Raw genomic sequence first — 22,682 nt, 5'->3', positions numbered from 1 at the left:
ATCCTCCTGCCTGGGTGAGAGCCTCATGGCCTGGGGCGGAGCAGGAGTAGCTGTGCGGGTTTGGATCTTGTCCCCCAGCTGAACCGACACATATCTGGAATGTACCAAGCTCATCCACCTTGGAGGCATAGAGGGCAGGTTCACATGAGTGTGAAAGTGGTACAATTACAGTACAATTTACTCCAGTTGTACTGTACTAGTACTAGTCTACGAGTATTTCTGATTTATGATACTTTACACTTCTATTCCACTACATTACAAAGGGAATATATTGCACTTTTTACCCCACCACGTTTTATCTGACAGCTATAGTTACTAGTTTCTCGGATTTTACATGGAAAACTTACGATCACCGTGTTAGATGCGATGCATTATTGTAGATTGTGGGGCCTTGCATATATACCCACACAGGTGTTGTCAGTTATGTGGCTGATTAGACTCAGGTTGGAGATACCGGTTGCACTTTCTGATAAGGCACCATTTAGAAAAATTTTATAATCTGTAATTAATGGATATACTAATGGTTATAATTTATAAGACACTGAAAAGCACAACGGTTGGGTTGCCAGATTGTGGAAAATCATCCCCAAGCACAACACTTTTGTATTTTTCTGCTCCGTAATTCAGTGTGAATCCTCTATTTCTAATCGATTATTTTCACACTGTGGTATTGATGTTTATACATTAAGTAAGTTAAGGGTTTGAGTACTTCTTCCACCACTGGTGGTTGGACATTGAGAGCGCCTCGTGAGCCCCCTCATCACCTTCCTGCCCAGCCAGGAACTGGCTTGGATCCATTTATTGCTTATACAGGCAATGCAGTGGGCACATAACATCCTTATCGGCCTTCGCTTCTGGTTTTAGCCAAACCAAAGTCTGTTGGAAGGCAACGCAAAAACAAAATATAAACACTTAACTGGATGAAGAAGCTCATCCAGTTTCTGTTCACTGTTTGCTGAATTTAAGGGAAGCGATGAGTGCGTTGATCAGTGTCAGGATGCCGAAGCGGACATACAACTGTACACACACAACTGCAGTCACATAACATCTATTTTCAATACACGATCAGCTTGATCACCAGTATTTTGTATCTAAGCTACCTGAAAGGTGCCGAACAGGAGCTTTGTGCTATTTTTTCTGAGTCAGAGTAATACACAGGTACAGCCATGAAATCAGGCTAATACATGTGATTATCATCCTACCGCAGTCACTTTATAGTTGCAAGCACAGGTTCTTATAGAGAAAATGGTTCAATGAGTTTAAAATTTGCAGAAAACTAAAAATGAAAAACATGCAGTGGTGTAATATTCTTGGAGACAACGTGAAAGACACCATAAAGCCGAACAATACGGAAAAGAACCGCAGTCCCGGTGGATCTGTATTCATTCAGGAAGCTGATTCACAGGATGGATTTCTTTCAGAACTGCCTGGAAGTGATGAATTTAGTTTCAGAATAAACTACATCGGCCACGTTCATTGTAAGGAAGGAACATGTCGACTGAATGCAACAGTATGGCTCTTTCACGTGCTTTTAATAGTTTTTAGCCATGCTAGCTATCGGCGAAAATATCTCAACAACTATTCGATGGACCGCCATGCAATTTTGTGCAAACATTCATGGTTCCCAGACGACGAATCATACCGACTTTGGCGGTCTCCCGATTTTTTCCTCTGGCGCCACCATGAGGTTGACAATTGTGAATTTGAGTGAAATGCCTCAACTGTTGGATGGATTGAAATGAAATTTGGTGCAGACATTCGTGTTGCCTCCAAGATATTTTGAAATAACTTTGAAGTCTGTGCCTCTAGAGCCATCATCATGTTAAAAAGTCACTTAGTCCATATAACCGGTTGAGGACCAAATACCTCCAACACTAAATGCATTCCCATTAGCTTCAACTGTAATTGTGTTTAGTGCTAATAGCAAGCTAGTTCGGTTATGTTATTTCAGCAGTTTTTAATTTCAAAATGTGCTTTTTCCCAAAGTCTGTTTTTCCTCCGACCTTGTAAGATTTCCGTGGTGACTTTTTATGTAAAGGTGAGTATTCTGACATAAAACTGACATTAATTGCCATCAGATTAACGTATTGGGGTGCATGCCTGAAAGGGGTTTTAGTCTTGATGAACGACAATCTATGGCAACAGACTGTTACTACGAAGTCAATGCTTGTTGGATGAATGAATCAGTTTGGTTCTGGCCTTTTAATTGGATTTTATTAATAATGAAAAAGATAAAATAACACCAGCCTTTCACTTTAAATGAGACTGCATGCAATTATTTACTCCCCACTGTGTGTCCTGTATTTGTTTGTGTCACAGCTGAATGATAATTTTAAAGCTTCTGGAGGGATCATAAAGTCGTCTTTACAGGCTTATTACCGAACTCCAGACCATTTTCAGGGTCATAAATATTTGCCCTGAAGACAACATTTGGAGGTGTTACCTGCTCAACAGTTTGTTCCTGGTGTAGGAACAGTGCCGTGCTGTGTGTTACACTTTGCGTAACATTGTATGTGACTGATTCAGAAGGCCTCAGAGACTTGCGGACAGCCTCTTCTTTTCTCACAAAGCTTCTTATTGTCCAGGCTTCCTCTCCTCAGAGACAGAATGTACTCACATTGTTGCTCATTTGTGGCTCTTAACTCCGTGTTAGTTCTGACAAAGCACTATTGAAAATATGATACACCCTGGGAGTCACATTTAAAACACAAAGACATTTAAAGTTGTTAGGACATTTTGGGAAATGCACTTGTTTGCTCTCTGGAGGACAGTCAGATGAAAGGATCAATACCACTCTCGTGTCTGTACTCTAAATATATAGCTACAGCCAGCAGCTGGTTAGCTTAGCTTAGCATAAAGACTGGAAACAGGGGGAAACAGCTAGCCTTGCTCCGTCTGAAGGTATCAAAATCTGCCTAGCAGCACCTTTTAACCATAATCCCCACAAAACCACAGTCTGACATTTTTCACTATTTTTTGGAAGGAAATTAAAAAAATTACTTAGTGACATTCAGAGGTGCTGGTACGCATATATAACGATATATATTTATTTATTTATTTATTTATTTATTTATTTATTTTTTATTTATTTATTTATTTATTTATTTTTTTTAAACCTAAAGACAGAGCCAAGCTATCTGTCCCCCCTGCTTCCAGTCTTTGTGCCAACCTAAGCTAACAGGCTACTAGCTGTGATTTCAATACTTAGCGTACAGACATGAGAGTGGTATCAATTTCCTCATCTAGCTCTCGGCAAGAAGCTGAATAAGCGTACTTCTCAAAACGTCGAACAAGTCGTTTAATGGGCATAGTGGTACGATCGTTGTGTCTGTTGCCTCCAAGGCCAATTATTAACTTTCACGTTGAACTTCTAAGCCAACATGGAAACACAGGTAAAATGCTATAGCCTGGCCCTGTCAACAGGGCCCTGCCATAACAATATTTGCTTGCCAACACCAACAAAGCAACAACAAATGAACACGTTACATCTTGTTTATTTAATCCATACAAAAAAATGTTTAAAACTGAAAATTTGCTGTTTTACGGGAAGTTTGTGTCCAAATATTTCTTTCAAGCCGAGGACCAGTCTGAAACATAACTTTTGTGCAGAATCAACAAGCTATAATGTGATAATTACAGAAACGTTAGATATACCAGCAGGCAGATTTTGTTTCCTTCAGACAGAGCCAGGCTAGCTGTTTCCCCTTGCTTCCAGTCTTCATGCTAAGCTAAGCTAACCAGCTGCTGGCTTCAGCCTTATATTTAATGGACAGACGTGCAGGGGTCCCAACATTCGGAGGCCCCCTCAAAAAGCCTGGGATTAAAAATGTATTTTTTTTTTCCCATCTGCAATTTTTAAAGGAGCTATTTGTAAGTTTTCTCTGCTGCCGTATGTTGTTCCTTGCCGGTAGGTGGGTGGCGGTGATGGTCGCTTACCAAGAGCTTCGGCCTTCGTTGTGTTTACAAGACAATAGGTTATAATACGCCCTCTGAGCAGCGTTACTTCTTCAGGGCAGCAACAGTGACTCACTATTGAAAGGTGACGAGACGGGCTGGGCGGACCTGGGCTAGCTGGTTAGCATGCTAACTTAGGTAGAAGAAAAGAGTTGATAGAAATAGAAGCAAAACAAGAGTTAACATTGGCGTTGCTTTCCACCGCCGGAGACAGCACTCAGCGAGTAAAGGAATGAAGTTTGATGCTGAACTTTTCGCACGATTCTTCTAGACTGGAAAGTAAACAGCTGTTAATGCTGACGTTGGCTATGTAGCAATAGCAAAAACTTACAAATATCACCTTTAATGTAATACTTCTGTACATTATTAGCAATATAAACGGTTGGCTGGTTTGACAGAACATTTTATTTGTGTCTAAAACAATATTAGGGTCAGGTGCCCTAACATAACTGATCACCCTAACAACCGCTGATGATGCATGTGTCACTTGTTAATTCAATTATGTGCACAGGTGTTACTTCATATGTTTTATAACGATGTAGTAAGAGGGGCCCCACTGTAGGCAGTGGTATCGGTTTTCTCATCTCACTCTGTCAGAACGCAAATAAGTTTATTTCCCATAATTCAGGACTATTCATATAATGGATTAGATTAGAGCTTTGAGAAGTGTATAGACCAAAAGGTTAGAGAGTAGGTTTTCTTTTCTGGTAATCTTTTTAGTGTTTTATCTACATGTGTTTGTTGAAACCTCAAAACAAGTGAACAAAAAGTTCTGGGGTTGTTTTATCAGTTGGTAAAAGCTTTTCCCCTTCACTGTGTGCGTGTGTGTGTGTGTGGGTGTGTGTGTGTGGGTAATTTAAAGGAGCCAGACAGTTTGTGTTTGTGTGTGTCACAGATACATATCGGACACGTAGGCGACCAGATTACTGCCTCTTTCTCTCTTCTCATGGATCAGACAGCTGTTCAGCAGCTGTGTGCGCGAGTGTGAGAAAATGTGTGTGTCAGGAGAGAGATAGGGGGGAGTGTTTGTTAGTGTGTGTGTGTCACAGAGCGAGAGATAGAAAAGCAGCGCTGTAATTTATGCTGCACCTCCGACCCCACTGTTCTTGGCTGCCTGTGTCTCTGCCGAGGGTTTGCTGACGTGAGAAAAAAGGCAGCACACCAGACCTCTGCTTCCACCAGCTCGAGAGGGGAAAGAGGGGGGTGGAAGACGAGGGTGGGGCGAGAAGAGGCGACCCGATTAAAATGTTTGTTTTTACGTGTCCATTAACCGCTGACTGTCGTGAGAAGGAAATGAATGGGGTTCAGAAACTCAAACTCATGTCTGAATTACTGCATTGCACAAAACCATTAAAAAAAAAACAACTTGAGATTGAAAGTTAATTCTTGACTTTGGAAACAGCATTTGAAGTCCATGTAGTAGCTGTGTTGGAGCTTTCGATCATTTCACATGTTCTTCAGATAGCGCTCACATAACACAAGTGTGGTATCAATCTTGCTATCTAATTCTTAGCAATAAAATGATTAAGGGTATTTCCCAAAATGCCAACCCTTTCCTTTAAGTAGCTGTTCTGGAGCTTTTGAGCATATCACATGCTCTACCTGGAAAAAAACAAAACAAAAAAAGAGCTTCATTTTGTCACCAGATTTAAAGTCGTCACCCAAGAACCTGAGCTTTTATCTCCCGAAAATAGTTTTCCCCATTTCCTGTTCACTCACTCAACTGGATCATCCCCTGCAGTCTGAATGGGACTGAGGCTCAAAGTGCTGGGTAGGGGAGAGCAATGCAACAAGCTTGATTGGGCTGAGGGGAACACACACACTGACTTACTACACATTTCAGGTTTTGTTCTCTCCATCCTGTTTTCTCTCTGCAGGCCTCCACCCACACATACTCATGAGCCCTGTACTGGGTGGACATGGAGCTATTTCAAATTTCTTTAAATGGGTTTTTCCTACTATTCATTTGTCTTTTAAGATGCATAAACACACTTTTAGATGAACTGTCAAACAGAGAATAAAGCAACCTGACTGATTATTTTCATGTTTAAGAAGGAACCGCAGATATTGTGTGATGTCAGGGTACAAGTGGGAGGATGTCGATTTTTTTTCTTTTCTTTTTTTTTTTAAAGTCATATGAAGAGTAAGCAGATGACTGTATGAAACGGAAAAACAAACACGGAGCATGAATGCTGTGTTTGTGTTTCAAATGTGGGAAAAATTAAAGGAGAAGTTTGGTGATATTCTATAGTTTTTGTTACTGGAAATAAATGCCACCAACAGACCAAAACCAACAATTAATTCATCCAATTAACAAGCAAAGTCTTCATATGCAAATCCTGGTTTACTGTAGCTTATTTGTCTGTAGCCATAGTTCCCATTGCTATTCAACAAGACTATACTGACAACATGGCACTAGATCAATTTAATTAAGCCTATTAACATCAAACAATGGACTTTGGTTGGCACGACGTATCCGTTTGTTTGGTTTTCAAGTAAGATTTAACGGAGCTTTCAAAAAGTCAGTGTCCCGGTTAAATTGCCGAGTTTGGATTTTTGACAAGGACGCTATTTCGCATCGAAAACTTGTAATTACAATAATTCTGATATGATGTGGAAGCAGCATCAATGTACGGTACCACAACATTTCCGTCCAATTCAAAGGGATTCGATACCACGTTTCTAATGCAGGTCATGATTCAATATTGGCTGAATGCGCACTTGGGCTCTGTCAAAGCTGAACAAAGGTGCAAATTCACCGGAACTGCTTGAATTTGTTTGCTGTACGGCTACACAACACACCAAATATATATTAATCCACAGCTGAAAATAGTCTCCAACAAAAAGACTATTATACTCCTGTTTGATTAATGTTTGCTAAAAACTACTGTGCCCCGACAGGGACAGGAAGTGGGAAAGTATTAAAGTACTAATGCATTGTTGGATTTTGGTCTTTTCATGGGACAGTAACAAAAGTATGGACTATCACCACATTTATCCTTTTAACAAACATGAGATATTGCAGTTTGCACATACAGAGTTGACAACAGAGACGGGTTTAAATTCGTTTGTTTATTTGGAACCCTTCTCCAAATCACGTCTGTAATTTTTCCATTTCACAAAATATTTACAAAAAAAGATACTTTTATGTTGTTTTTTTTTTTCTCTTTATGTTGACTGTTGTAACAGCTCCTTTTTAGGATGATGAACCATTGCTTACATTTTGTAGTCCAGTCTCGTACTTTTAGAAAAAGTTCATGAAAAAAATTCCTCCCGCCCTTCTTTTCTTTCAGACACTCATTTTAAAACTGCATACAGTTTTTTTTTTCCACCATTGTTCTTCTTTTTGAGTGCTTAAAAAAAAAAAAAAAAAAAAAAAAAAAACCTCTTCCTTGCATGCTTTCAGCTGCAAACAGGAAGCCAAGAGCTTGTGTGCTTATTGAGAGGAAGTGACATCTTTGCCCTGCAGGAAGTACAATTACAGCATCATCAGATCCTCCAGATGCTTCATTGGTTTGGTCTGTCCAGTCTTGCCTTTTTCTCTAAAGTCTCTCTAGACAAGCATGACACCTACGGTTGTACCAAATAACACAAAGTCATAGTAATTACTAAATGGAAACAGTCTTAGTCAGAAGATTTTCTGTCCTGTGGAAAGCCTGGCAGCAGGAAGGGAGTGCTAGGAATAAGGGCCTAATTCCCAGAAACTCTGTGGGCCTGGGTCAACTGGCCCGTGAGACGCAGCTCTAGTGTCCCTCTGTGACTCAGCATCTGTAGTCCAGGCATAACAAGGCATCCACAAGTGCATTGTGGGTGTTCCATGGAAGAGCGTTTTGTGTTCAAGCCGTACGATCCATCCCTGAACTCAGCAAAGAAAGGAAGAAATGCCATGATAAAAATCAAGAGACACGAAGGGACCGCGGCCCCTCTCTAAAGGATCTATAAAATAAAGTCAGCTGGGCAGAGAAAAATATGATGCTAATAACATAAGGCAACTGACCTCAGTACAACTGGAGGGGTGAATATATCAGAGAAACATGAGGCGCTAAACTGGAAAGCTCAACACTGCACGGTACTATCTGTTTTCCCTTTAGCCTCAGTGAGAAGCCATGAAGGCATGAGAAGATTTTCTATTAAAAGTTCATTTTCTATCGATTCGTCTCCTGCCCTATAATTAAAAAGATGCATCTCATCCTCTCTTGTTTCTTGTTTGAGTGTAAAATGCTGAGCTGAGTTGTGCCAGAGTGAGCGGTTGGCTGTTTATGCATTTTACGTATAATACACTACATGAAACACTGACTGAAAAGAAAGAAAGGAAGAAAATAAAAACACAAAGAGATCAACCCTGCCCCCGAATGTGTGTACATGCTCTAGGTCTGTGTGTTGATATAAACATTTATTTTAATGTGTGTATAGGATAACTGCATTGCATTTTTTCCAGTTAATACGTCAGTAAAGGTGTGCTATTTTGGTGCCTGTCTCTAAATCCAAGTGTGTGTGTGTGTGTGTGTGTGTGTGTGTGTATGTGTGTGTTTGTGCGCATATGTTTGTACTCTGTTAGCTGGTGACATAGTGCTTTGTAGAGGGCTGCCCATACAGCCCGTAGAAATCTGCATGTCTGTGTGTCTGTGAGGCGTCTATCCAGTCCCTCACTGCCAAGCCCTGCATGGACGGACCTCCAGAGGCCAGGCCTGGGGGAGGGGGGTAGTCTTGGGCACTGACCCAGGGGAAGGAGCCAGAGCGTGGGTACGGGGGATGGCTGCGGTGGCCTGACACAGAGGGCACTCCGGAGCAGTAGCAGTTATCCATCGTACACACCAGGATCTTCCGGCCGCCGTACTGCGGCAGCACGGCCTGCTGGGAGGAGTGCGAGGAGCTGCTGCCTCCCGGAGCGAAGTGTGAGGAGCCGAACACGGAGCCTGAATGATGGTTAGTCAGCGAGCCACTTCCACTTCCCGTCCCGCCGCTCTCGCTGATGTGAGGCGGACCGCAGGTGCCGAGTGGCTGCTGATTGGTGGACTGGCCTTCTCCAGAGGCAGATCCGGAGCCCAGGTAGGGCTGCTTTGCTAAGGATGCGGAAGAGGACGATGAAGAGGAGGAGGAGTCCTTGAAACCTGGAGCGGCGGTTTTTCCGACGCTCCCGTTTCCCTCTGGGAAGGCAGTGGAATGTTTCCGTTTCTCTGCTCCAGAGCCAGAGCTCTGACCGCTGGGATACGCAGGAACAGACTGCAGGAAGGTCGAGGGAGGGGTGAGGGGAGCTGAGAAAAACAATGTGTGAAATAGGAGGAGGTAAGTGGTAATTAAAATAAAAACACATTCATGACTGTCTCGCCCTGCAATAAAACCTGTGAAGTGCGTTTTAGATCCTACCTTCCAGCGTTCTCTTCAAGCTCTTCTCTCTTTTTGAGATTTCAGAAAGGAACATTTTAGAGTTTAGATTCCCGACTTTGTAAGGAGGGAGACTGCTGCCCACACATGCCTGAGACCTGCAGCAAGTGCCAAGAGACATGCAAAATTCAAGATAAGATGTCTGCTTGGAAATGTCACCTGCATATCATGGAACCACAGACAAAAAAGGGAAAACGTCTATTTTAAGAATCCAGGTAAAACTTTTCTCTCACCTGTCAGTGAGGATTTTAACAGGTTTGGTGTTTTTCATGAAGCTCAGTTCCTCAGCCTTACTGAAGGCTGTGTGGATGGAGCTCAGCAGCTTCTGAGCCTCATGGCGCTGTTCTCCCAGTGCCAAAACCTGGGCAGCGTTCTCCTGGCAGAACCGAGCCTGAGCCCGGTCCAGAGCCTCCAGTGTCCGACCGAGATCCTCCTCCAGGAGCTGGTGCATCCGCTGGTACTGCAGGCGCACCTCCTCCTTCAGCTCACACACCCTGTCCTGTGGGGAAACAAACAAGGAAACGCAAACATCAGTCCATTCAAAATTGATCTTGCATTATGTAACACTGTGTAGAATCTCTGAAAATGTGTGTAGTTGCGTTTACGCCCACAGAGCAGGGTGCAAAATCATACCTCCACCACACACTTGTCAGAGTCGAGTTTGCAAAGCTGTTCTTCGATCTCCTGCACTCGTTCCTCCACGCGCTCCTGCTGTCTTAACAGGCTTTGCTGTGAGTTGAGAAACAGACACAGAAAAGAAAGACTGAAACTCTTCAGCTTTGTGAAGGTGTGACCTCAGTTAGCCACTAGCCCCCCCCCCCCGTGCCCAAGATATTAGGATCTGGGAGCCAGCTAATTTCGTCTCCATCCAACACACAATCCCTGTGGGGGAGGTAAGAGGAGGGAGGAGGGAGGGGAATGCTGCCATAGCAACCAAAAGCTATTTTGTGTTTTTGGTGAGTGAGGACTAATGGGGGGGGGGCAGAGATAGATAAATGGGCATACAGAGGCAGAAAAAGCTCCAGCAGCTCTCTTCTCTTTACTCCCCCCTCAGTGCACCTCCTCCCCTGCCCTTCACTTCATTTCCAAAAGATGCACATGTATTCACAGAGTTGAAGCTGCTCTGTGAGCTATGGCAATGTTGTGGCAACAACACTTGTTATTTCTGGGATGACGGTGGCATGTGAACAACAGCAGATGCTGTTTGGACCAAATGGAGATGCCCATCCGGCTCAGCTGGTGGCCAAAATAAATAAAAACCAAAATAAATGGTTCAACAATGCTTCATATTGCTCCCTACATCGTACAAGTCTGATGGTAGGAATGTCATTGACACAGATTTGCTAATCCTTCATGTTATTAATATTTAATGCAAGATATGAACAATGCTAGCTAAATATTTAATGACAGAGAAACATACTGATTAGATGGTACAGAGCAAAATAATGTGCTAACACCATTATGATGCAGATTCTAATAAACAAGGCTAATAGTCTACAGTCGTGCTAGCAGCTCTGTGATCCTGCACCTAGGCACAGACGTGCTTTGACCTAAATGCTAACATTCGCACGCTAACGTGCTCACAATGACAATGCTAACATGCTGATGATTAGCAGGTGTAATGCTTTCCATGTTCGCCGTATTGTAGTTTAGTCTGTTAGCATGCTAACACTTGCTAATTCGCACTAAAAATTAGCTCCAAAGTAAAGCTCGGGCTGATGGCAATTTCAGTACTTGTGCAGGTAGTTAGTCGTAAACCAAAGCAGGGCTGCAACTAATGATTAGTTCATTATCAATTAATCTGTCACTTAATTTCTCTCTAGTTTTAATGTCAAAGAATAACAAAAAAAAAGCCCCTTCTAATTTTCCCATAGCCCAAGGTGACGTATACAAAATGCCTGTTTTGACCAACCAACAGTCTGAAACCCAAATATATTTAATCAATTATCATACGAGATAAACAAAAGCAGCAAATCTTCAAATTTGAGAAGCTGAACCAGAAAATTCTTTGTTTTTGTTTTGTAAAATGCCTGAAACCTTTATTACAATATTTGCAGATAGTTTTTCTTTTTGATTCATTAATTGATTAATCAGTTATGATTACTGCATCTCTAAACCAAAGTATTGGCCAAAGTAAAATTCTGATTTGATGATGGCACTAGATGAAAAATGAAGGAAGCACCAAGTTAATGAAATTTCTTCCTGGGTTTAACAGGAGCGCCTGTAACAAAATTTCATGGCAATCCATCCTACAGATGTGGAGACATTTTACTCAATAACAAAAATGTCAACCTCACGGTGGCGCTAGAGGAAAGATCAGGGGATGACCAAAGTCGGTAGGATTCATTCTCTGGTGACCATGAATGACTGTACAACATTTCGTGCCAATGCATCTACTAGTTGTTGAGATATTTCAGTTTGGACCAACATGGTGGAATGAGCAATTAGACAGCTGCTAGCATGGTTTAAAAAACTGAATCTGTCATTAATCCCACAAGTCAATAATCGGTTGTTTTTCACAGGCTGAAGGTCTGTTCACATAACATCATCATCATCATCACAATCCAATGATTCCAAACAAACAGCAGCTGATTTTATCATTAGTTCCCCAGTGTGATCAGCTGCTGTCGAGCTTGATAGGAATGAAAATCTCCATACTCCTGGGCCTCAGTGGCACATGTTTGGGAACCACTGCCCTAGATATCTTTCTCTCTCTCTCTCTCTCTCACACACACACACACACACACACACACACACACACACACACACACACACACACACACACACACACACACACACACACACACACACACACACACACACACACAGAGTTGGCATGGTTAGATCCAGGACTGTGACCTGGTTGTGCGGATTGATTGAGTTAGGCTCTGAGCAGAAGCCAAGGGAAAAACAGGGTCGAAGGACCCAAAGCTTCCCGGGGGAGGAGGGGGGTTGAATGTATGGGATACCTTTGGGGAAGGGATTGGGGGGGGGGGTTATATAAAGAAGGGAGGGTGCTCTTTAGCTGTCATTTCAGCACAGTGTCTTTTCCATCAGAGCCACCAGAGCAGGAGAGCAGGGCCAGGGGGAAGGTCGATCTGTGAGCAACGAAGGTGGATTTGGTGGGGGGGGGGGTTGCAGACTGGAGTGAAGAGCAGGGCAGTGGCTGTAGGGTGGTGTGTGTGTGTGTGTGTGTGTGTGTGTGGACTGGGGGGTGACTGTACAATTCTTGATCACATTCAACATGGAGGATGCATTAGTAGTCCTACCATGAGGACAAATACCTAAAAAAAAAGTGGATTATGGCCGATGTGACTAAAATCAATGTCACAGCGTAGTAAGATTATAATCAGAGGTGGTATGCCACACACATCCTGCTACATCTTATCTTGTGATCAGTTTGGCCCAAAAGATGGCCGCGCTCACCAAACTCCTATGCCGACCTCTTGTAATTCATTAAATTGTTACTACTTTTACGGTTGTAGTGGATGTTATAGCTGAACTGAAAGAGGATTTTTTTTAAGCCCGATAACGAAATGGATATTTGGGAATTTTTAAAAAATCTGCCTACAATGTATCGGCGGATATGATCGGTACATGTCAGTATAGCTCTAGTGGAGGGAGGTCGTTATTCTAGGTGGGTGGCTGACCTCCGCTGTAAAGGCAAGCAATCAAAGTTAATTGCAATGAACTGTTAATTGTGAGTTGCAGGCCTTCCCATCATATCAAAGAAAAGTAACTTACAGAAAACAAGAAAAAAAAAATTCCTCAGAAGCATTCATTTGGACGGCTGAATTTCGTGAATTGATATGATGGTATGGTCATATCATAAATAAACAGTTTCCAGTGAAAGTCGATGAAAGCCAACTGATACATCAGCACTGCTGATATTTTTGCCCTATTAATCAGTATCTGCATATACTTCTGCTGATAAACTGGAGTTGAGAAGCTGGAGTTGAAAAATACCAGAGACACAGCTTGTCTGAGGTCATTTAGAAACAGTGTTGCTGTAATAGCGGATTTTTGAGGCTAATAATGAAAGATTTTTTTTTTTAAACAAAGCCCAATAATGTTATACAAACAAAAACTTTTGATTAGAGCTTCAACAATTAGATGATTAGTCAATAAGTCAATCAACAGAAAATTAATTATCATGTATTTTGATAATCATTTTAGTCATTGCTTTAATAAAAAAATGTCAACATTTGCTGATTCCAGCTCCTCACATCAGGATTTTATGCTTTTCTATTTAGTTGTAGACTGGTTGGGCAAAATGAGACATCCGAGGACATCAGCTTGGGCTGTGGGAAGTTATAATAAGAATTTTCCTCTGTTTTCTGACATTTTATAGACAGCACGATTAATCAAGGAAATAATATTCAGATTAACGGATGATGAAAGAAAAAAAAAAAATTCGTTAGTTACATCCTTAAATTAAAGGATGCCTTACATTATTTTCCTTCAAGACTTGTGTCCATGTAACGGTGTTACATACAGAAGGGCGAAAAATTTAAAGGAAAAACCTGAAAAATTAGTGGAGAAATGGGATGACAATGCCCCCATCCATAGGGCATGAGGGGTCACTGAATGGTTTGATGAGTAAGAAAATGAAGTGAATCACATGCTGCGGCCATCGCAGTCACCAGGTCTCAACCCAACTGAACACCTAAGGGAGATTTTGGACCAATTTGTTGGACAGCGCTCTCCACCACCATCATCACAGAATATCTTTTGGGAGAATGGTGTTAATCCTTCCAGTAGTTTCAGAGACTTGGAGAATCAATGCCAAGGAGCTTCAAAGCTTTTCTGGAGCCTGGAGGCCCAACACCTTACTAAGACACCTAATGTTGCTTTTTCCTTTGTCACCCGTCTGTATCTTTGGCATTTCTGTGCTGCATTTTCTTGTTACTTACGGGCTGAGGTTTATCTGTGATGAGCCAATATCAGCTGATATATTGACCATGCCGATTTTTCGCTCTAGCTTTAGCTGTCATAACATAGTTTATTTATGTTTCAACTGTAAAATGTCCTATTCAACACTTATCTTGGTCACACACTCTTTTATATCAAAATTTAAAGGGACCCTTGTCCTATGTGTTTACATTGGCTGACATTACATCAGATTTTTCAAAGATATTATTACTGATATCCGCATCAGGATCAAAAATCCCGAATTAATCAGGCTCTACTTATTGCCCAGCCCGATTATAGATAGTGCTGTAAAAGCTGTAGATATGAAGGATTTGGATGATACAGCTTTTAAAAAATCAGACCAGGTCCCACCCAACAGCCCTTCCTGTGCCCCAGGTGACCGATTAACTATACATAAGCTGAGTCATAGCATTACCAACAGGAAACGCACCCTTCCATGACACAGTTGACACTTAAACAGGGTGTTGGGTGAACCTCATGATTTAGTCAGCAATGAAGCCTTCACGGTTCTCCTTCTGACTAAACTTCACCGTCACACAAAACCTTTAAAAAGAAAAGAATAACAAAAACAGCGGTAGGGGAGACAAATCCAGCCTCTGCTCAAACCCACAACAGCGAGCACCAAACCCCCAGGAAGAGAAGAGGTTAATAAAAAAAGCCCCAAGTAGACCGCAGAATCAAGTGACGAATCACTTTAATCCCCCTTCCCCTCAACTCCACTCCCACCCCCCTTCACAACTGGCGATCCCTGAGCTAGGATGCACCTGTGCTGGGGAGATAAGGCCCTCTGAGGGCCCCTCATTGTTCCACCCTCGACTGCATTGTTTGTCATTCCAACAGATGAGAATGGAGGCTGGAATGGATCACAACTGAAAAATGCACAAGATACACTATAACGCAGGCGCTAAAAACATTGGAAATGCAATTGTTTCTTAAAATGGGATATTCCGTTTTTGATTGAGCAAAGTGACTCAGTAAACACATAAACAACTGAGAACAGATCCTGAAAGCTTTGTACCCAAAAATATCCACTTTATGTCTTTAATGTGGCAAAGACTAACCAGAAAATATGCCCTTTGTTCTGGTGATTGCTTGACGACTACAAAGTGGATGAAAAATGACCTCACTGGCACAATGCTGTTATGAATGTACAAAGCTGCATTTTAGTACCTGAGTCAAGACTTATTGATCACACATGAATTGACAAATCCTTGCAAATACGGCTTGAACTAATGATTATTTTGATTATTGGTTAATCTGCCGATTATGTTCTCTATTCATCAGTTTATGGTTTAGTCTATAAAATGTCAGTAAATAGAAAATATGTCCATGACAGTTTCCCGGAGCCCAAGGAGAAGTCTCCAAATGTGTCTGTTTTGTTTGACCAACCAAAGAAAATTCAGTTTAGTGTCATAGAAGACGAAGAAAAACAGAAAAATACACATCTGAGAAGCTGCAACCAGAGAATTTTTGCTAATTTAGCTTGGTAAAAAAACACAGCTAATTGATTAATCGACTATTGTTTCAGCTCTACTGCAAGATCTCTGACATCCACTAGCTGTATTTCTGTTTCCCTCACATTGTGAGAGTGTGACCACTACACCCTAAGCAGAAACAAGAAGTGCTTGAACAAGTGTGTGTTTGTTTAATTTAAGTGCAAAATATTTAATTCTTCTTACTCGGATGTCGTTGCGTCTCAGCTCCACGTCAGTGACTGCATGGCCGTGGCTGGGGTGGCAGCGGGCGAAGCAGCAGTACTGACACACCGCTGTCTGCTCAGCCTCGCAGTGGTACAGCCTGTACTCGTCATGCTGCGGGCAGGTCCAGGCCTTCACCGCCTCCGCCTCCACCAACAGGTGCCCCAGGGCTGAGCATGGCTGCTGCAGGTGTGTCTGGACGTGGGACTGGCAGCACGGGGCGTTGCAGCGCAGGCAGACTTTCACTGCGGGGAGCGGTGGGCCTCGGCGGCACAGGATGCACTGCAGCGCCGGCGTGGTGGCCTTCTCCACGCTCAGGGCGTTGTACTTCTCGACTATGTTGGACAGTTTGTGGTTCTTCTCCAGGCTGGGCTTCTGCGTGTAAGCATGATTGCATTCAGGGCAACGGGCCAGCGAGGAGTCTTTGGCCCAGGCCTCGCTGATGCAGCCCCGGCAGAAGTTGTGCTTGCAGGGCAGCTGGATGGGATCTGAGAACACGTGCAGGCAGATGGGGCAGATGAGCTCCTCCTCAAAACAGTTCCTCCACGTCTCAGCCATGTCAGAGGCCATCATGGTGCAGGCAGGCATACACTAACTGTTTTCCACTGCTTTCAGACCTCTAGGCCTCACATGAAACCTGACACTCTCAAAATGAATCTTGAGAAAAAGATAAAAACAGACCCGATGCCGTCCTGAAAGATCAGACCGTATATTTCAACCCTTGTGACCAAACTAGATGAGTCTCCCTGACAGACGACGAGTATTGCTTATTGCTGCAGCATGAAGGCAAATTCCAGAAAAATTGACCAGAGAAGGCTTCAGGCGAGGATGACAACACCTTGGTGATTTCCACACGCACAGCAGAGGCTGACGTTATACAGATTACAGTAAATGGTGCTTTAATTTCCTCTAAAATCATACACACTCAAACAGACCGGGCCTGCCTTTGCAGCTTCGCTGTGTGTGTGTGTGTGTGTGTGTTTACAGGCCTACACAGGAAGCTACAGGTAAACCATGAAATGCAAACAAGGCACAGAGAACTAAATATCTATACAATTACTTAATGTGATCATGAGGCGAATCAATCTCTTCATGAAAAGACACTTGATCCCTTTCTGCTGCCCGCTCGGGCCCTTACCTTGAGAGCTTCCTTCGCTTCAGCGTCGGATTATGACTGACCGTGGACCAATTCAGACCAACAACCGAAGCATGAGAAAGGACTGTTCGAGTCCACACCCTGATTACTATCCACACACACGGAGCTATTTTTTTTTTTTTTTTGGTGAGGCGTGGGGGGGGGGGGGGACCTGAATCTGTTTTATCAGGACCTCAAGGACGCCTGATTCTCTGAATAATCACAGCGCAGCGCAGCGCTTTTGTCCGCTGAATCATAAATAAGTGTCCGAGGAGCCTCCACCAGCAGTTTAAATCACACATACTAGACGAGAAACGCCGTCTCACGGGTCAGATTAACAACAGAGGCGCCCCAGGCCCTTCCATCCGACATAAAAGCGACATTTCTATTTGATGAATAACGCCTGCTATGTGGGCACAGCTCGCATATCTGTACACAAGGCCTCAGCTCTCCTCTTCTACCAGTTTTTCTGTCGACAACAAAGGCCTTATGATCCCATTAAACCGGAAAAAAAAAAATCACACCCGGGCCATCGTTTCCAGGCTGTTTACTGCATAGTTAATCGTTTTTAATAGTCGAGTCCAGCTCCTGCGCACAAAACAAAGGGTTTTAGGATCCGCAGGAATGTTGGCTGCTGTTGCAGAGCCTTTTGGTCCCCCCCCCCCTCCGACACATCTATCAAATATCTTTAGTATTTTTACTCAGCTCTGGCCCCCCCCTTCTTTTTTTACACTTTGGTCTCCACCTTATTCACCTATTGACGCCTCAGCCTTTAGCCGACAACATATTTATCCACTTCCTTATCTCGATTAAATCGTGTAAATTACCTCAGACGTCACCTCACCATTTTCTCCCATAGCACAGGTACAGATAAACACTAGACTGGCACCGTTTCCCGACAAGGACGGTCGTCGCTACTACAGGCTGGAGTCATTATTTTTTAAAAGAAGCCATCTTCATTTATCTAACTGATTAAAAAATAGAAACAAAAAAACAAAAACAAAAAAACCCTATATATACAAAAATACACCCTGCTAATCTTAAAGGGGACGTCGCTTTCCCGTCCTTGTTAGGGCTAGCTGTCATCAGCCATCTTGTAAATCCTCATTAAAAAAAAGAGAGAGAGAGAGAGAGAGAGAGAGAGAGACAGAGAGAGAGGGAGAGAGAGAGATATCCGCCGTGGAAAGGCTGTGGGCTGTTTCACCAAAGCTGGTTTTCGATAGCTGAACCTACACAGGAACATCAGAGCAAAGTCCCGGCATTATTAAACAGAAAAAACAAACAAACAAAACAAAAAAAACACCCTTTTCTTTAAAATCGGTGTTGTAGGTCCAAAGCAACGGTCTTGACGTGGTTATTTTTTTTTTCTGGGCCTGATCTGGTCGGCGCGTCCGGTGCGAGTCGACTCCGTGGTTCATAAAAATCCAACACGGTTGTGAATAATAATTTGTGTTTTCTCTCGCTCCCCCCTCCCCTCCCGGCTTTCTTTCTCTGTCTCTATCGGTCAGGCTTCGGAGAGAGGAGGAATGCGGGCGAGCTGGACTGGTCTCCGAACCGGAGTCAAGAAAACCAGTACAACGCAAGACGTCCGGTGGCAGCTGTCAAAATAAAATGCCGCCTTTGAGAGCAAAAAAAAAACTGTGGTCAGGAGATAGGTAGCAGCCGTGGAGGAAGTGCTTGGGATCTTTCGGTTAAGTAAAAGTATCTACATCGCAGTGTAAAATACTCTGTTACAAGCAGGATTGGCATCGTGAGGGGACTAGTAGAACTAAATACCCAGCGCCCAAACATGCATGGGACCATTCTAAGGAAACAAGGCGTTTGTTGTCTCTGTGTGGTCGCTTTTCCTTTTTGAGGTCATTTCGTGCCTTTTCAGTCGTTTTTCATTTCTCTGTCGTGATTTTGCATCTCTTTGTTGTCATTTTCAGTCTCTTTGTGGCTGTTTTGTCTCTCTTTGGGATCGCTTTGCATCTCTTCGTGGTCATTTTGTGTCTTTTAAGTGAACTCTGTGACTGTCACTTCGTACAGAGGCTCTGGTTCACCGATCCATCCATGCCGACATGTTGAGCGGCCGTCAAATAAGCCTGGAATCAAATATGTGTTTTTATCTGCAATTCTGAAAATTTACGTGATTAGTATTATAGGCAAACTATTACTGTCGGCTGAATAAAGACCTTGACATAAATAGTATGTAACTATAAACAATATTAGAACCTCTCATGTTACCGTAGATGTCAGACAATCTGGGCTCATTGAGTGGACAGGTTACCAAAGGTCAGTTCAAAATGTGTTAGCACCAGAGATTTGTAACACTAACATGAGGTTTTATTTATATATAAATAAATATAAATTTGAAGATGCTTGTATTGTACAGTGCTTCTCAAGTAAAGTAAATACTCTATGAAATTTGACGTTTTACAGTTTTCTGTTGTGTTTTGATCAGTTTTACTATTGTGTTTACAAACATTACTGATGCAAATAAACCTCCAGGAAGTTCTCTAACTCCGACTGAGTCATTCTGCAATTTGATTCCTAATATTTAGACCAGTCACTCAGTTTGAAGACGATAGCAGGTTTTAATCCTGTGTTTTGGAGCTCCTTTTTTTTGGTATATATATATATATATATCTTCAATCAGTGATCACAGTATGTCAAGAGACGAGGCTGAAATATACAGAGTGAAATGCTTTATAAACACTTCATTACTCATTACATCAATAAGCACTACAGACGTATGTGTTTAATTGTTGATTCAGTTATTTGTACAGGCGTGAAAATGGATATAGGTATTAAAATCAGAAGGTGACCCTCTCAGGCTGCGTATGTACGGGGCCCACATATTTGTGCAAAATGCCACTGGTTATGCGTAAAAGTCCTGCATTCCAAATTTTACTCACACAAAAGGACACAAGTAAAAAAATAAAAATATAAACATCTAAAGTAAAACCACTCATTATATAGAATGGCATAATATTTGTTATATTATTGGAAGGCAGTTTGGTGCTGAGAATGGTGCTTGCGCGAGGAACAGTGCTGAAACTTTTTAAGCCCAAAACAATGAGCTAAACAAGGCGGAACGTGAATAGTATGGAGCTGGGTAATAGTTTACTGTCAGTACAGTCAAATAAACTCTTTTTAGAAATCATTTCATACAAACCTATTAATTAATGCAGGATTTCAGAGACGTCTAAAGTAATAAGACCTCCTGGTGGGTTTTTCAATTTTTTTTCTATTTTAGTTTGTAGGAAAACAGTGGCTTATATCTGTGACTCAAATATAATCAGACATGCAAATGAAAAAAAAATCTCAGATATTGGAAAAAAAAATTTTCCGTGATTTTTAAAAAAAATTTCTCTTTTTTTCCTAAGCTTTATTTTGAAGCCTACGCGCAGAGCTTCCTGTATGACTCAGGCTGTCTCTGTTTGACCTGACGCAGTTTCTCGGTAACATCAGCCGCCCCCTCCTCCTCATCCTCATCCTCATCCTCCTCCTCCTTCTCCTCCTCCTCCTCCTACCTCCCTCCCTCCTTCCCTCCTTCCGGATCAACGCTACGGCCGTCACGTGACCTGTCACGCAACTGATGTGTGTCACGTTTTAACCGGGAGGAGCTGAGGGATGAACCGCGGGGAGGAAGGGCAGGGATTCATACTTAAAGGGCTTACTGCATCTGTTAATGGCCCGGGCGCTCATCGTGTTCCTCTGGGACGACACTGCGTGTGCCTGAGTGTTTGCGTGCGTGCGTGCGTGCGTGCGTGCGGGTGGGGGGGTGTAGTGCATGTTGGTGTTGCAGGAAAATATAAATCTATAATCCTGTAACAGCCCCTCTGACATTAAAGGAGCAATCCGTAGACATAGGTCAGACTACATTAAAACTAGCAGGAACTGGGTCACTTCATGGTCACAACAGTTTCTGGCAAGATAAGAGGAAACAAGCTGGAAAAAAAAACAACAACAAAACAAAACTCCCCCCCCCGCCGCACATTTAAGACACACGATACGACATCACGTCCCCGCAGTTGTGGAGGACGTATTCAGATCCTTTACTTGAGTAAGAGCAGAATTTCAAATTTCAGTGCAAAATTTTACCCGAGTAAAAGTACAGAAGTATTATCAGCAAAATGTACGTTAAGTGTCAAAACTGAAAGTACCAAGTGAGTAGATTAAACACTTGGTTGATCGGCAAAGAAATAATTCAGTACAACAAACTTAATAATCAATTTCAGTCAAGTTTCAGTAATTTTTAAAGCAAAAATCTTCGGTTCCAGCCTCTCCAGTGTGAGGCTTTGCTCATTTTCTCTGTTTTATTTCTTCGTAAACTGGATATTTATGTATATTGGGCTGTTAGTCGGACAAAACAAGACATCTGAAGAGGTCACCTTGTGGTCTTGACGCTTGGAGACCTTAGGCTCGTTCCAGGCTCACCTGGAGAGCGGACGCGGCCTTCGCAGTCTGTACAGGAAATCACGGAGTCGAATCTGTCCCTCTCAAACTACAGAAATTCAGAGCGTGAATCGCATCGAAATATACACAGGGAGAGGAAAGAAATACAAGACAGAATCGCTTTAATTTATCTGCCAGATACGTAGACTTTCGGGGCTTAAGCTCACTTTAGGAATCCTCACATCCCACTTGTTAGCCAAAGTTTTATTATTGTGGGCTACAAACCAGGGGCGTAGCACAAACATCTGGGCCCCGTACGTAGGGCCCCCTTACCCGTTTAGAAATCCACTTCCACACCCGTGTGAATAACCAAATCCAACAACCGTAAGACTATAACGTTTGTAGTGGTTATCGTGTTAATCAGCAATAAAGCATTTTAAATGAATTTTAAAAAAAACAAAAACACACAACTCATATTTCAGCCTGTTTTTTTCAACATCCTGTCATTAATGTGTGAAGCTTTCACTGTGCGTTTTAAGAAGCTTTTTATGTCTTTATTATGCTCTGAACATAAGACCAAGATAGAAGTCCATCTCACTCAGAAAGGAATACTCTTTCACTGTATTTCATAATAATAAAATAAATTAAAAACAGATAAGAGCTCGCTGGAATCACGTTTTATTTGCATAGCCCTAGCCCAGCCTGTTAAAACACAGATGTAGCATAATAAAACATTAGAAACCCAAAGACACAATCCGAGCATCTAAACTGAGCCCTGCTATCACTCTCAGACTGACTGGCTGACCTCGGTAAGGACGGTCATGTTGAATAACAACTCAGTCGGAGTCATTAAACTTTTCCTATGCTACTTAAGGTTTATTTATATCGGTAAAACTCATCAAAACACTATAATAAACGAATCGTGTTTCGAAGGTTGTGACTTTAGACAAGTAGAGCATCTTAAGATGGTAATATTTTAAATTTTATCGCACAATGCTGACAATGTACAATACAAGTGACTACTTTGTGGTAGTTTGGTGTAAACTGCCGAAAGGGACTTTCAGTCTGCACTTTGTCTGACATCCTCAGTAAACATGAGAAGACGTTGACGACGAACCTGCAGCAGATTCACTCTCTGCGGCTGGAGACAATGCTAACGTTACCCAAGCAGCCATGCTACAGACAAATATTATAACCAG

At 42.4% G+C, this 22,682-nt stretch overlaps 1 protein-coding gene across 1 annotated transcript; it reads right to left on the bottom strand.

The window, feature by feature from the left end:
* Positions 1-7,025: 7,025 nt before the first annotated feature.
* On the bottom strand, positions 7,026-18,674 carry trim8b (tripartite motif containing 8b). The gene is made up of 5 exons (XM_040135271.1): positions 15,951-18,674; positions 9,973-10,068; positions 9,573-9,838; positions 9,322-9,437; positions 7,026-9,209 (listed from the first exon to the last, which is right to left on the bottom strand). Exons 1-5 carry the CDS (start codon positions 16,554-16,556, stop codon positions 8,509-8,511), a joined length of 1,785 nt encoding a protein of 594 aa, XP_039991205.1. The 5' UTR covers positions 16,557-18,674; the 3' UTR covers positions 7,026-8,508.
* Between the last annotated feature and the right edge of the window lie 4,008 nt (positions 18,675-22,682).

This window comes from Xiphias gladius, chromosome 9 (assembly GCF_016859285.1).
Source record: "Xiphias gladius isolate SHS-SW01 ecotype Sanya breed wild chromosome 9, ASM1685928v1, whole genome shotgun sequence".
NCBI classification, from domain to species: domain Eukaryota; kingdom Metazoa; phylum Chordata; class Actinopteri; order Istiophoriformes; family Xiphiidae; genus Xiphias; species Xiphias gladius.
The sequence above is the reverse complement of the archived record's forward strand: the minus strand, read 5'-3'. Positions and strand labels throughout refer to the sequence as shown.